The sequence below is a fragment of the Phalaenopsis equestris genome, unplaced genomic scaffold (genome assembly GCF_001263595.1).
Source record: "Phalaenopsis equestris unplaced genomic scaffold, ASM126359v1 Scaffold000287, whole genome shotgun sequence".
In the NCBI taxonomy this organism is placed as follows: domain Eukaryota; kingdom Viridiplantae; phylum Streptophyta; class Magnoliopsida; order Asparagales; family Orchidaceae; genus Phalaenopsis; species Phalaenopsis equestris.
In genome coordinates this window covers 1,222,685-1,238,000 of record NW_018164729.1, presented here as the reverse complement: position 1 = coordinate 1,238,000, position 15,316 = coordinate 1,222,685, and the positions used below count along the sequence as shown (strand labels likewise).

Below are 15,316 nucleotides of genomic sequence, written 5' to 3'. Positions count from 1 at the left end.
AAAAAATCATTAGTTTAGGAGTTCAATTCCCATACAATCTCCAGATTGGGTATGAAAAAATTTCAATATATGAAACAGGTTCATAACAGAATCTTGCAACTGCAGGACTTCGGGTGGATCTCATACATGATTCTACTAGATGTAAAGGTAAGCGGGACACGGTAAATTTTCCCCAATTAAGAAAGGCAAAAAAGACAAAAAAACGAACGAGCCATGTAATCAATCTTTCACTCACATCTAATGGAGCAGTTGCCATAAATGGATTTAATCACTCAACTTTGAGGATAATCTTCATAAATTCATAAACAAAGTAACTGATGGCAGCAGAGGGTAAAACCTGAAAAAAATGGAGTTAAATTAGAAAATAATTTGAATAAAAAAAATGCATGCTTTTTTTTTCGAGAAAAATAGATGGATGATTGAGTAGAAAACTAAAATGAGGGACAATAATATTGTGTGTGCGCGAACGCATGTGTGAAAGAGAGAATACATATTGCTATTATTGGTTCGCTTCGAGTATGTTGTAAATTTGCAAGTTACGTTTGTAATTAGCTAAAAGTTGGTTAGTAATGTGTGCCCATGATTAGTATCGAAATCACTCTTGTAATTAGTGTTTATAAGGATGAGGATGAGGATGAGGCGGTGTTTGGCTGCAACCTTACATTGAATATTATTTATCAAATCCAGTAAATGTGAAACTTTGTGCAACGGATATGAGCTCCCGAGTGATGGTGCAGGAAATTCTTAAATCTGCCTCTCAATTGGATTTAGTACATCCGGATTTACGTTATAAAAGATAGGGAACGGATGAAGAAAAAATAGGTATATCCGGATTTACGTCATAAAAGATAGGGAACGGATGAAGAAAAAATAGAATGCAAAAAAATTGGACATAAGAAGCGTTGGATTTAATTTTCATTTTATTTATGTTTGGTTGAATTTATGCTAAATCCATAGTTAAATCCTATTTAAACTATGCTACCAAACACTTCATAAGGATAGTTACTTAGTGACAAAGGTTTATATTCTAAAAATACTCATAGTGAGGGATGATGCAACAACAACAATAACAACAACAAGTCTTTATCCTACTAAGTATGGTTGGCTAAATGAATCATTTTTCTCCATTGCATCCTATTGAGTGTCATATTTTCATTTAATTCTAATAAATTGAGATCATTTTTTTATAAAATATACCCAAATCTTTCTAGGTCTATCTCTGCATTTCTTAACATAAGTCAAATTTAAAACATCTACTCTCCTAACCGAATCATGAAATGGGTCAACGTTTAATACGACCAAACCATTTAAAACGAATCTCTATTTTTTGTTTGCGACTGGAGCTACACTAACCATATCACAGATATAATCATTTCGCATTTTGTCTCTAAGTGTAAAGACAAGCATCCACCTAAGCATTCTCATCTCGACAACACTTAACTTAGTTTTATGCTTCTCTTTTAAAGGCAAGATTAAGCGCCATAAAGTATTGCACGCCTCACTACCATCTTATAAAATTTTCCTTTCAGTTTAAGCGGTACTTTTCTATCATACAATAGGCTTGAAGCATTCCTTCACTTCAACCAACCAACTTGAATTCTACTAATAACATCCCCATCAATATCACCATCACTTTGAACAATAGACCTGAGATATCTAAAATGTTCACACATTTTAATACTTTGATCACCTATAGCAACAACTCAGTCACTATAGATACTACTACTAATTCAGTTTTAGTTCTACTCAAATGAAGGCCTTTAGACTTCAAAGTAGACCTCCGTAATTCAAGTTTTTCCTAAGTTTTTTATCTAGTCTTATCCACAAGAGGAATATGATCAGTGAAAAGCATATACCAAGGTAGATCCTCCTGTAAATTTTCATTAAGAGCATCCATAACTAAAGCAAAAAGATATGGGCTTAAAGTCACTCCGTGATGTAATCCAACTGAAATAGGAAAATATTTGGCCAATCCTCATGTTCAAACACAAGTAAACACTCCAGTATACATGTCTTTACTCCAGTATACATGAACACTCCAGTATACATGTCTTTAATGACTTGAATATAAATCATATCAACACCTTTCTTCTCTAGAACTCTCCAAAGGATATCTCTTGGAAGCTTATTGTCAATTTTTTTCTAAATTAACAAAAATCATATGTTTATCCTCCTTATTCTCTCTGTGCTTCTCTATCAAACCTCTCCATAAAAGTATAGGTTCCATAGTAGATCTGCCTAACATAAATCCAAACTAATTATGAGAAATCTTTGTAATATGTCTTAACCTATATTCAATTACCCTCTCTTATAATTTTAAAGTATGAAACTTCAACTTAATTCCTCTATATTTTGCACACTCTTGTGCATCCCCTTTATTCTTAAAAATGGGGCCAAAATACTCTTCACCCACTCCTCAGACATCTTTTTAGTTAAAATAATATTAAAGAGTTTAGTAAGCCAAGAAACTCCCAAATCTCCTAAATATATCCACACTTCAATTGAGATATCATCAAATCCTACAGACTTTACACACTTGGTTTCTTTAAAGCCTCCTCAACTTCTCTTTTATTAATGTGGCGGTAAAAATTAAACATTTTATTATTAATAACGATATTAAGATACTAAGGTCGATCGTATTCTCAGAAACTTCATTGAAAAGTTTATCAAAATAACTCACTCACTTATGTTGAATACTTTTTATAAAAAAAACATTTATCAATTTTTGTCTTTAATACACTTTACTTAAGTTAAATCTTTACTTATATTTTTTCTTTGTTTGACTATTTTATATATATATTTTTCACACTCTTCGGTATTTAATCTATTATATCGATCACTAAAAATAAAATTTTTAACGTCACAAATTGTTCTCTTAGACTCTCTGCAGGTTATTATATTTTTTCTAGTTCTCTAAGCTTTTACAACCGAACTAATTTATCTTTTCCTGCACATTATTATTCCACCATCAACTATTTCTTTTATAGAAAATTTTCTTATTAATTCTCCAAGTACATCTTTTGTCACTTATTTAATAGTTTTTGTTACTTTATCCGACATAGAATTTGCTTCTTCATGAATATCCTGAATCTTGAAATTATGCAGTTTATTCATAAAAATAATTTTACTCATTTATTAGGTACCATCATCTAATTCTATGACAGTGATTCTTAATATTCTTTATTTTATAACTCTTCATCTTAAAATCCAAAACTAATAATCGAAGTTGAGTACTTAAATCCTTAATTGAAATGACCTTACAGTCTTTACATTCTCAAAGATATCTTCTTCTCATAAGAAAATAATCAATTGGTGTTTTATTAAATCAATTCTTATAAGTAAAAATATCTTTTTTTGAATAAAATATTAGCAATAACAAAAACACACGCTAAAAAATAATCTAATATGGCTCTACCTTATTCATTAATCACTCTGAAACCATACTCATCATGAATATTTTTAAAATCTTTTATCACTCTACCGACATGTCCATTTGAATCTCCTCCAATAAAAATTCTTTTTTCAAGAGGTATCATTTGTATTAAATCTCCTAACGCAACCCTCCATTTTTACATCTAGGGCTTGGGACCCGACAATGACGTGATTTTCTCCCTTTTTATCCTTCTTCATTCAGTTTATAATACATGGAGTGATTAAGTAGCTTGAATTGCTCAAAATTAAAATCTAGAATCAAGCCTTCCTCCCTCCATCGCAGATCTCCACATGACAATATTAAGAAAATAAGATGATATTTATAAATAATAGATTTAAGTACAATAGATCTATTACATAGAAGAATAAAGAAAGATGAGAATATGACTACTACAAATAATGTGAGAGAATAGTTGCCTCATAAGAATTATCTAATGAGAAAATATCTTAGAAAATTTTTAAAGATAAGTTTTATACAATCATGGTTAGGTTCAAAGTTGTATGGATTAGAGTATTAAGCACTCAAAAAATCATTTTTTATCTAAGTTAAGCATAGCAAAAATGAGAATGTTAAGAGGGTATGTGTCAACTTTAAGAAGGATAAATCAAAGAATGATTATATTAAAAGAAAGGTACACATTAGGTAATTGGAAATAGATTAAAATGATTTGAATATATACAACATGAGATGTTGACACTCATTAGAGGAATAGATAAAATAAAGAGAAATTTACATACTTAGCACAAAATCTTTATGTATTCACATATCTCACACCTAAACTTTCATATTTACATACATAGCACTTTGATGCTTTGAATCTATGGATGAAAATGAGGATTTCAATTTAAAAGAAAAAAAAATGTGATAGTGATATTTTTGATCTAATACTAGAGATATCAGTGCTATGTGCGTACACATTAAAAAAAATAAAATTAAAGTTACCAGAGTAAACTAGTTGTATCTCCTACTGCATATTTTAAACCTAAAAACTAAGTGGCCGGGGATCACATTCGATTTTTGTTTTTTATTCTTTTAATTTTCATACTTGAAATAAAACATATTTAATATGTTATAACATGTTAAGTTTTTTTATTAAAAACACTCAAAAAAAAATTAGATGTTTTGAATGTTATTGAAAACAAATTAATTTATTTTAAGAACAAAAAATTAAAAAAAATACAAAAAAATGAATTAAATAAATATGTTTTTAAAATTAATTAAAAAATAAAAAATAAAAATGATCCCAAACCCTTAATATACAGGTTCAATGCATGATATTCTTTCGTATTTGGCCGTATGAAGTCACTCAAGTAATATAATTAAATTTGAGAAAGAATCAAAGAATATTGTTTTACCATATAAATAAATATATATATATTGAAAAAGGATGCATTAGAATCAACCAAAACATGAAATATAAAGGAGCATTAAAATGCGTAGCACACAATTCTAATGTATTTTCATATCTCACACCTATACTTTCATATTCACAAACATAGCACTCAAATCATTAATATAACATCAAAAATAGTACTATTACCACTTTTTAAAAGTAAAGCACATATTTTTCACGCATAAGTTCAAAAGGCCGAAGTACTATGTATGTAAATATAAATGTTTCAGTGTGAGATATGTATATACATAAGATTTGCGTGCTACACATGTGAATTTTGATATTACCTGTAACATGCTTGGAATCAAGCCAGCATAAAGTGCTGGAACACCACCTTGCTCAACTATCTTTACACAAGTTGCCAAAGCACTTAATCTAGTTGCTTGGACCTGTAACTGTAGCTGCCTCCTTACAACTTCAAAAGGATATGTAGCAGCCTCAGCACAACAGCCAGAAATAGCCCCATACAGTAAAGTTCTCGTTGGGCCCAATTCGAGCTGATCCAACGCATTCAATTGATCTCCTTGTTGATTCATCAACGCGATTCTCTTCCTTCCTTCAGGCGAATGTAGATAAGCCGACTTCAATATGTCGTACACTCCGTAAAAGACAGCGCCGGATGGTGCCATGCTGATAATGGAAGGCACCAAACCCTTGTATAAGGAGAAGAATCCCTCCATGCGGACCATGTGTTGAAACGTGCCGATAACTCCACCTAATGCCTCACCTCCTGGTGCAACCATCTTTGTTCGGATCTGAATAATTGGAATTCAAATGACCTTAGTCATATCCTTCAAAGAGATTGGAGAGGGAGAGGGAGGGTGAGGAGTAAGATTCTAGGCGTGTAAACGAGTCTAGTCAAGCTAAAAAATCCATAGTTTGAGCTTGATAAATTAATCAAGTTTGAGTTATAGCACAACCTTAAGTCTATGAGTTTGAATCAGCTTGTTTATTATGAAATAGAAAAAAATAATATTAAAATTTTATAATAAAATGACATGATGAGAAGATATGAGATAAATAATAAAAAATCAATTGATTTAAAATGTAAAATATCATTTTCTAAATATTTTTAATAATTTAAAGATAAAATCTTAAATTATAATAAAATGAGTCTATTTATATTAGTATCTTGTTTAAACTGGCTGAATCATGAGCTAATGAATCGAGTCAGGGTTGGTTTGAGCCTAAGCAGTTTATTGAGTTGAGCCTAAGCCAGGTCATGAGTCGGCTTGGCTCAGTTACACCCCTAGGGAGGAATGAGCAAGGGGTATTGGAGAAAGAACGAGATTAAGGGGGCAGAGAGAGAGAGAGAGAGAGAATAAGACAATGGATTAACCATATCTTTAGATATGCATGGTAGACTTAATTTATGATTTCTGGAATTATGAAGTTGATAAAACATAATGTAAATGAGGTAACTAAACCTTAAAAAGTTACCATCTTTTGAACAAGAGACAAGCTACCTGATGTACTAAAGCAGGGGAAAAAAGAAGAGAAGGTATACATTCACATCCTAAATTGCAACAACAAATGTTGAAGATGATGCATACCGTGTCCATTGGAATGCACATTATTGTGGCGGTGATTCCAGCCGCAGCTCCAGCTATAAACCTCTCAAAGTTTGTGGTCTCATAGTTTCCGGAAAGATTAAGTAGTTGTTTTCTGTATGTATCATATGCACAGAAGTTTATTGCTTTAAACGGTGCAGTGCGAAGAATATTGACAAAATTTCCTCTCCAAAAGCCCTTTAAACCTTGTGTGGTGGCGATTTTCTTGATGAGCTCAGGCAGATTGCTCTGTTCACCTCGGACCATGTACTCCAATTTCAACCTCTCGAGTGGAGCCACAAAGGTCCTGAATCCAAAAAATAGTTTCCTTATGTGTTTAAGTCAACAATGAATAAAAATCATTTTTTCAGTAGCATTTTTGGAAAAGAAAGAAATTTATTAGGATGCCAACATAAGAAAAAAACCATTGCCACTTTAATGAGGATGACTCAGATCAAGACTGGTATAATTAGAAATATATGTCAAATACAGTGAGTCCCTGAAATTTCTTTATAGTATTTTAGTTTAATCATCCATACAAAGGATCATAATCATTTAAAGCAAATACAAAAAAAGAAAAAAAGAGATATCTATATATCTATACACACACAGACACGAGAATTTGTTTAGTAATAAAGATTGAAGACAGAAGTCCTGATCAGATAGTGCATCTCCTATCTTGTTCTGGAAGCTTCAGAAGCATATCATGTGATTGATGAATTCACAACTTTACACTAATTGAAGGTGAATCAACTAAACAGTTTGTTCAACACAAATAGAACGCTATGTTCTTTCAGTCAAATGCCTGTTATTAAATGTAGAAAATTGTAATTTAAATTTATGAAAGAAATTAATTTTCTTAGGTGTCGAACTCAAAACTAAGAAAAGGAACACCAAAAATTTCTTGAGTGTCGATCTCAACCCTAAAACCAGATTATGTTTTCTTCCTGATGAATCCAACTCTGTCTGGTGCACCGTGCCAAGGAATGAAATGTTGGACTAAGAGAGATGATCGAGAAAAGAGAGCAATAAGGGGGAGAGAGAGGAGGACTTCCCCGGCCTGGAAGAAAATGGGATGTATCGGGCCTTGTGGACCCTTGTTATTTCATGAAGCTTGATCTTACAAATGTGTGGAGCCAAAAAATGTCATTTTTATATCATAAAACCTTCTTATTTATAGGAGATAAAAGAGGTAAAAAGTATATAAAAATTACATAGTCAACTCTGCTTTAAAGAGAAGAAGCTGAGACCACATTAGTTCCTTTTACCCTGACCGTTAGACAACCTCGAGATTCGTGATGGAATTAATAGATCAGTTGAGAGAACTGGTCGGCCTACTAATGTGAAGTGGCTAGAGGAGAGGCATAGCAGACCGATTGAGGTGAGGTGACCGAAGAAAAGAGCTTAACCAACCGACTGGTGCGAGGTGACCGATTGAAGTATTTATGCCTCCATCGAGGACTTGTTTTGGCCTGACGAGGTCTTAGTATCATTTTATATCTATACATTTTAAGTTTCCTAATTTTTTTGCTCCTTAGTAGCGACAATTGCAATAAAAACAAGGAAATTTATATAATTAAATTATTAATCGTTAATGATATTCCCTGTTATGCACCCTTTGCGCTCTATTTTTATCAACATTTGTTAGGTTTGTCATTTTGAAATTTTTCTGTCAGGAAAAAGGTCGGTCATCGGGGGAAGAGCCGAACATCAGAGAAAGAGTCGGCTGTCAGAAGAAGTCTTAGAATTGTCTGCCCCATAGTAGAATCTTGGAAAAGTTCCCCAGAGAGAAGCCTTAGAGTTGCTTGCCCCGAAGAGGGAGTCTTATGGATGTTCGCCGCAGTGGGGAGTCTTAAGAGTTGTACACCCCTCGTGCAGCTTCTCTATCGAGTATTAATTTTGTGATTTGGTAGCAGGATGATCATTTATGCAACCCTCGCTGAGCTTGTCAATATCGAGTGTCGATACGTCCCATGGGCCTTTGGTGATCGTTAAATACTACTTACGGAACTTGTCGCTGTCGAGTGTTAACTTTTTAATTTGGGCATAAGATGATCGTTTACGCACTCCTCACGGAGCTTGTTATTGGGTGTCGATACGTCTCATAGGCCACTAGCAATTATTAAACACCTCTCGCGAAGATTGTCGTTGTCGGATGTTAACTTTATAATTTGGGCTCAAAACGATCATTTCCGTACCCCTCACGGAGCTTGTCGTTGTCGAGTGTCGATACGTCTTATAAGCCTCTGGCAATCATTAGACACTCATTGCGGAGTTTGTCGCTGTCAAGTGTTAACTTTACAATTTGAGCGCAGGACGATCTTTTATTCCTCGCCGAGCTTGTCTTTGTCAGGTGCCGATACGTTTTATAGGCTGTTGGCGATCGTTAAACACCCCTCGTGGAGCTTGTCGTTGTAGGGTGTTAACTTTATAATTTGGGCGCAAAACGATCGTTTACGCTCTCCTCGCAAAGCTTATAGCTGTCGGGTGTCGATACATTCCATAGGCCCTTATTACCAATCAGAAGATCTTGGTGTCGTCGTTAGTGTTATTATCCGGGTGTAGACAGAAACTGTAGAGTGGCGACCTATAAAAAATGATAGACAGAAACTCCTATCCATTAGTCAATCGTCAGATAACCGAGACCTCGATCAAAAAAAGAAATGAAAGGAGAGCAATAGCAGCTTTGATAAATAGATTTCAAAATAAATTAAAGGATTCAACATAATTGATGAGCTTAAGAAAAAAAAAGATGAGTATGTCTTCCTGCACATTAATAAAGAAAACTTGAAAAACAAAATTCCTCAGTCGAGATTAATTGATAGATGGTATGCATGATTTTCTTGAGCCCGCCAAGTTTCGACTGGAAGATGGTGGTTGATCGGAAGCAACCGGAGCAGCGGTCGTTCGGGAAGTGTTGTCGGTCGATGGGTAGCATTGAATGGTGGGTATGTACATCTGTATAAATTGATAAATTGAATGAAAAACAAGTAAAATCTCCACTTTTTATCTTAGGTTTCGCCAAGTGGTTGGCTTGGACAAAATATAGCCGCAGATTTGATAATTCTGATTTTAGACATCCATGGTTTCAGATAGGGAAGGATTGATCGGTCGTCTCAGATGATCGATAAGTGTGGTAAGGTCAATCAGAGGCAGACCGGTTGGAGGATAATTTGCTGGGGAACAAATTCAGTAGTATAAAATACATATAAGAATTGAGTGATATGTATGAAATTATGAAAATACATAAGAATTGAGCGATATGTATGTAAATCTACCCTCTTCTGAATTCCACAATCATCGAAAGACTGTCGAAATGCATGAACTTGAGTCTGTCGAGTCTTGACTTATATAGGGTCGAAGAGTTTGTAAATCTTTCTTCCTTTGAGAGTGTCAATCGAAAGGGGATGACGGGCTGAGAATTGAAGGTCAGTTGGAGATAACCGGAGCAGCGGTCAACCTAAGAGTGTCGTCGGTTGATGGGTCTTGTTACAGCACTGTTGCATTGAAGGGCCGCACCAAGCGAGGTTTCCGACCACCGGAAAAAATGGTCATCGAGGTTCCCTGCGAGCTTGTTTTATAGTAGGTTTAGGGATACCGAATTGCTCGTTCTTCCTATTCTGCAGTTGTAAAAGTTTTATGAGCTTAGAGAACCGGCTTTGGTTGAGATCGAATACCTTAAGGGTGTTGGTGTTGTTGATTTCCCATGAAATTGATCCATTGAAATTAATAGTGTTCAGATGGAGCCACGGAGCCACAAGAGTTTCGAGCGGTTCAACCATCTCATCGCCACTGGCAGATAGCTTCAACTCTCCCAAGTTCAGTAATCCACAGATCCACGCCATAGCCTCTCTAGTGAGTTGGTTATCGCTGAGGCCAAAGTGGGCGAAATTTTTGCAAGACAAGGGCTCCGACAGTTTTTCGCCAAAGAGACGATTGTCGAAGAGATCAATAAGCAACGCCTTTTCGATCATCCCGAGCATTGAGGTGATTTTTTCGAGCAATTCTATTGCTCCCAAGTTGTATCCTCTTTGGATTCAACAATTTTCATTGGGAATGATTCCTTCCTACATATTATTATAAAATATTAGGTTCTCCAATTCCATCGAAATCCCTCCAGTAAGAAAATTGTCGGTGAGGTCAGAAATCGTAAGCTCTTTGCAACTACCTAGTAGCAACAACTTGCACAACCATGCCTGATCGGCAAGCCGGCGGTGATAAGAGAGAATGCGAGTGAAAGGAGGTGTCTGAAGCCGAATGGCGATCGTCGAATGATGCAGCGAGGTGACGTGGTGCGACATCAAGGAAGCTTTGGAGATGAGGCGGTTGGTTCGGTGAGGTGAAGTAGTCGGGGAGTAGTCGGCGTGGTGGGAATATTTCGTGAGGTAGACGTCGGTGGGATGAATTCCAAGTGTTTGTATAGCAACCGAGAGGTGGTGGGCGAAGGAATCTGGTGCGGGTTAAATTTCGAGCGGGCAGTTGGGAGGGATGTTCGACGTGGTGAGGCAACCGAGAGGTGGAGACCATCGAGACGGACAACCTCACCGCGAATGACTGAATAAAACTTGAGAAGGAAATCCTTTAATCAAATTTTGGCCTGTGAGGGTTTCTAATGAGAGAATGACTTGTCTATCGTCTGCGTGAGGTTATTAACTAAAGAGGGCTTCGGTCTTTTTCACGAATGGGAGGAAGCCCTTGCCATCTTTGGCTACTGTTAGTTTGGAGTGATAGTTTTGAATGGGAGAAAGGTGAGTGGGAAGATGGGTTACTGATAAGATGCATATTGAGAGAAGGAGAGGGATGTGAATGCCAGAGTTTCAGTTCTCTCTGGCTTTTTTCTTTAATCGTGTTGTGCAAGTTCCCCTTATGTATTTTTATTTTGCCAGGAGTGTCTCTCTGAGGAGTTTCTCCCCAGTATTACTCATTTTCTCGTTGACGGCACGATCATCACCACACATTTTAGGATGTTGAATACAAATCAGTCCGGTGGACCATGCCCGAGGAATGAAGCGTTGGATCGAGTAGAGATGATTGAGAGAATGAGAGAAATGAGGGAGAGATAGAGGATGACTTTCCCCGTCGTGGGAGAAAATGGGGTGTTATTGGGCTCGTGCACCAATATTATTTCATGAAATTTGATCTTACAAGTGTGGGGGAGCCAAAAAGATTCCCTTTTACATCATAAAATCCTCATATTTATAGAAGATATGAGGGGTAAAAAGTATATAAAAATTACATATTCAATTTTGCTTTAAAGAGAAGAAACATAGGGCACTTTAATCCCTTTTACCTTGACCATTGGTTAGTCTCGAGATTCGTGATGAAATTAATTGATCAGTTGAGGGAACTAGCTGACCAACTGACGTGAAGTGGCTAGGGAATAGATCTAGCCGGCCGATTGACGTGAGGTGGCCAAAGGTAAGAGCCTAGCTGACCGACTGATGCGAGGCGGCCAACTGAAGTATTTTTGCCTCCGGCAAGGACTAGTTTTGGCTTGGCGAGGTTTTAGCATCATTTTCTATCTATACACTTCAATTGCAAGCATTTGAGAAGAGATTGACCTATTTATATAACCAGATATACTAGCATAGCATTTGATTACTGAAAATCCAGAATTCTGATGCTCCAAAACGAACAGAAAACCAACAACAGCAACCAAAATGTAAGAGTATTTGTCACTCACATTGGGCTATAGTTCGTACAAAGAAGCATCCACGCATGAATTAATTAATAAAACTAGAACTCAACTCCAAAAGGGTCACCGAGAAAGAATATTGTTTCAAGCAAGACAAAACTAACAGCACAAATTACAGCAAGAAACGGATCCAGGTTCTAATTTTGGACAAGATTATGGAAGAATTTGGTACCTGGACACCATGGCAGCAACAGCTCCAGCCCACAGATGCTTACTAGTATTAATAGCACCAGCTCCAGCACCACGAACTCTAACCTTCCTGTCCTCCACCACCAAAATAGCCTCCTCCTCGTCCTTCATCTCCTCCTCAGAGCTCTTCTCCCCATTCTTCTCCAGAAACCCCACAGACTCCCGAACAAATCGCTCATCCCCCTTCACCGACAAACTCGCAGACAAGAACCCACGCATTCTAACCAGCGACACCCCACAAAAAGAAGCCCTTTTGGGTGTCGAAACGGATGTTACAAAGGTCCCCGGAACGAGAGGGTCGAGGAACAACCCGCCGGCGGCGAACTCGCACGACTCTCGAAGCAGATCCTCTCCAACAACCTGGAATCGAACGGGTAAGGAATCGCGGAACCATAGCTCGATTCCGCGCATCGCTTCGCCTGAGGGCTACAAGAGGGAGAGGAGCGTATTTCTAAAGTTAGGGTTTTGGGGGACCGGCATTGGAGAATCTTCAGAAAGAAGAAGGAATGGAATAAAAAATTTCTTTTTGATGGGGGATTGAAGCATGTTGGCGAAGACAATGATGGTGGCGAGGATTATGCTTCAGCTCCATGCAACTAGGGCTTACATGTTGGAGCATTTCAGATTTGCTCCCTCTTTGGTTTCGTGAGCCGATTCTTCGCCGGCAATTTGGACTTTGTCTTCGGGGTGACGACGGAGGATTCCGATGACAGCAATTAAGGAAAATCTCAGATGGTTAGGTAGTATAGCATATGGGCTTCGCGATTATTAAATTTGATATCAGAATTAATGTGAGCTATATTTTAAAGTAACAAAATTTAATTAACTAAATATTTATTTTATTTTTAATTGATTTAATTTTCTATAATATCATACTAGTCCTAATTGAATTAGCATATTTTGAGCTTTTATCTTTTGAGATTTTGACCATAGCTTTTAAAATTGTTATCATCTAAATTAATTGAAAACATGGTGAAGTATTGAATCCAAATTTATTCTTGAATCACACCTCGAGGAAAAAAGATTAAGAGAAGAGAGAGACACACACACACAGAAAGAAAAGATGAGTGAATAGTAATGAAAAGTAAAATGTCATTTATTAACCATTTCTCATAAAATGAACTATATTTATATGGAAGAGAATACAATGTATTGATATTACATTTATGTCTTTAGATTTTATGAGAATTGTATATAATATTTTGTATATTTGACATATATGAGTGTATTGCTGAGCTGCTCTGTGACTCGATCGATGGGCTAGTATGATTTCGACTTGATGAGGTCGGCTAGGCTTAGCCATTGTACCAGTCAGTTGTGTTTGATTAACTTTGGGCCGACAAGATTGACTCGGTTGACTGCACTTTACCGATTGGTTGACCTAGTTTGGTTGTCAACTCTCGATCTTTGTACAATGAGCTCTTGTTGGCAGATTTTATCAATCGGTTGATTTTGGATGGAGCTGGGAGAATCATATTCCTTTGACTGAATTTGTTTATAATAATAGATTAAAGTCAATTAGAAGGCATTATATGGTAGAAAGTGCAAGGCATTATATGGTAGAAAGTGCAGGATATCTTTATCTTAGACAGAGGTGGGTGAAAGAAGATTGATGGGTTCTGAGTTGGTAGATGATGCCATTGAAAAGTTCATACTAATACGAGATGGATTGATAACAACACAAGATAGGCAGAGGAAATATTATGACTCAAAGCATTGAAATGTTGAATTTTAGGTGAGAGATTTTGTGTTTTTGAATGTCAGTCCCATGAAATTGATAAGTAGGTTGGTAGAGTAGGAAAGATGAGTTCGAGATTTCTTGGCTCTTTTGAGGTGATTGGTAAGGTTGGTAATTGTGCTTATCAATTATTACTACATGATCATACGTCAGACGTGCATGATGTGTTCCATGCATTAGTTTTAAGAAAATGAAATTTGAGGTTGAACACAGAGTTCATGAAGATGAGATTGAGATATAGCATAACTTGACCCATAGAGAGGAACCTGAGCGTATTTTAGCCTCTGATATGAGACAATTATGGAGCAAATAGATTCCTATGATTAAAGTTCGGTGGAAGCATCGATAAAAAAAGGGAAGCAACTTGTGAAAAAGAGGCTTATAAGAGACAATTTTATATATTTGTTTAATAGTTAAGTATTTTGAATGTTGAGGATGATATTTTTTTGGAGGAGAGAATGTAACGACTGTCACTGCAGTATACCAGTATATTTGTTGAGATTTGATTTTGTGATACAGTAAGACTTCCATGTTTATTTTTTGTTATTGAAGTTTTTGATATTTAATTTAGTTGTCTATTTTAGTAATTTTGTTTCATGCCTTATTTAATAAAATACTTTATTAGATTGTAGAGCAAACCTGATTATATATTAAACATATTTTAACTTATTTTTATAGGCATCATACATAAATAAGAGAAAGAAATGTTTCTCGTAGGATTTGTCTTCCTTAAGAATTTGGTATATCCTTAAACAATGGGGTTTTTTGGAACCTTCTGGTGTCTAATTTATAAATTGTTTTCAAGATCGTGTTCTGTACATATTTTTCTAGTTATTGACTATTTTTATATAATTTTATGAGTTGTATATTCAAGATGTGAATAGATTTTTATATAGTTTATATTTAATAATATAACATATTCTTAAATTACTTTTATATCCTTTTTTTCTTAAAAAAAAGCTTCATAAATATCTAGTTCCACATAAGGAATTCTTTTCATGCTATTTTCAGTTCCCAGAACAACGAAAATTCAGGGGGTGTGGAATGGGAGGATTTTTGTGAGAGAAAGTTAGATTTGGAGGACGTAGATCCAACATTGTCCATCAAACCAGTTGAGGAAATTGTAGAGCACTAGGTAGGCTATTGTTAACCTACTTCAGATTTCAATTTTGTTGATTTTTTATGAAGTCTTGGATTCTTATTTGTCAAAATATTGTACAAACTCAGATATACAGAGATTCACATGTATTTCATTGCATAACTTTTTATATGTTGTAGATTAGATTGTGTTGGACATATTGACATAGAAATATTTATT

The 15,316-nt window shown here is 35.6% G+C and overlaps 1 protein-coding gene across 1 annotated transcript; it reads right to left on the bottom strand.

Annotated features, from left to right (window-relative positions):
• Positions 1 to 13,016, bottom strand: LOC110025078 (probable mitochondrial adenine nucleotide transporter BTL3). Its single transcript, XM_020725340.1, has 4 exons — positions 12,244 to 13,016; positions 6,380 to 6,683; positions 5,114 to 5,581; positions 1 to 337 (listed from the first exon to the last, which is right to left on the bottom strand). Exons 1-4 carry the CDS (start codon positions 12,669 to 12,671, stop codon positions 269 to 271), a joined length of 1,269 nt encoding a protein of 422 aa, XP_020580999.1. The 5' UTR covers positions 12,672 to 13,016; the 3' UTR covers positions 1 to 268.
• Between the last annotated feature and the right edge of the window lie 2,300 nt (positions 13,017 to 15,316).

Coding starts and splice junctions, on each gene's coding strand:
- LOC110025078 (XM_020725340.1), bottom strand. CDS start 12,671: ATGCGCGGAATCGAGCTATGGTTCCGCGATTCCTTACCCGTTCGATTC. Junction 6,684..12,243: donor GTTGCTGCCATGGTGTCCAG/GTACCAAATTCT, acceptor TTTTGGATTCAG/GACCTTTGTGGCTCCACTCG. Junction 338..5,113: donor TGATTCCAAGCATGTTACAG/GTAATATCAAAA, acceptor CATTTTTTTCAG/GTTTTACCCTCTGCTGCCAT.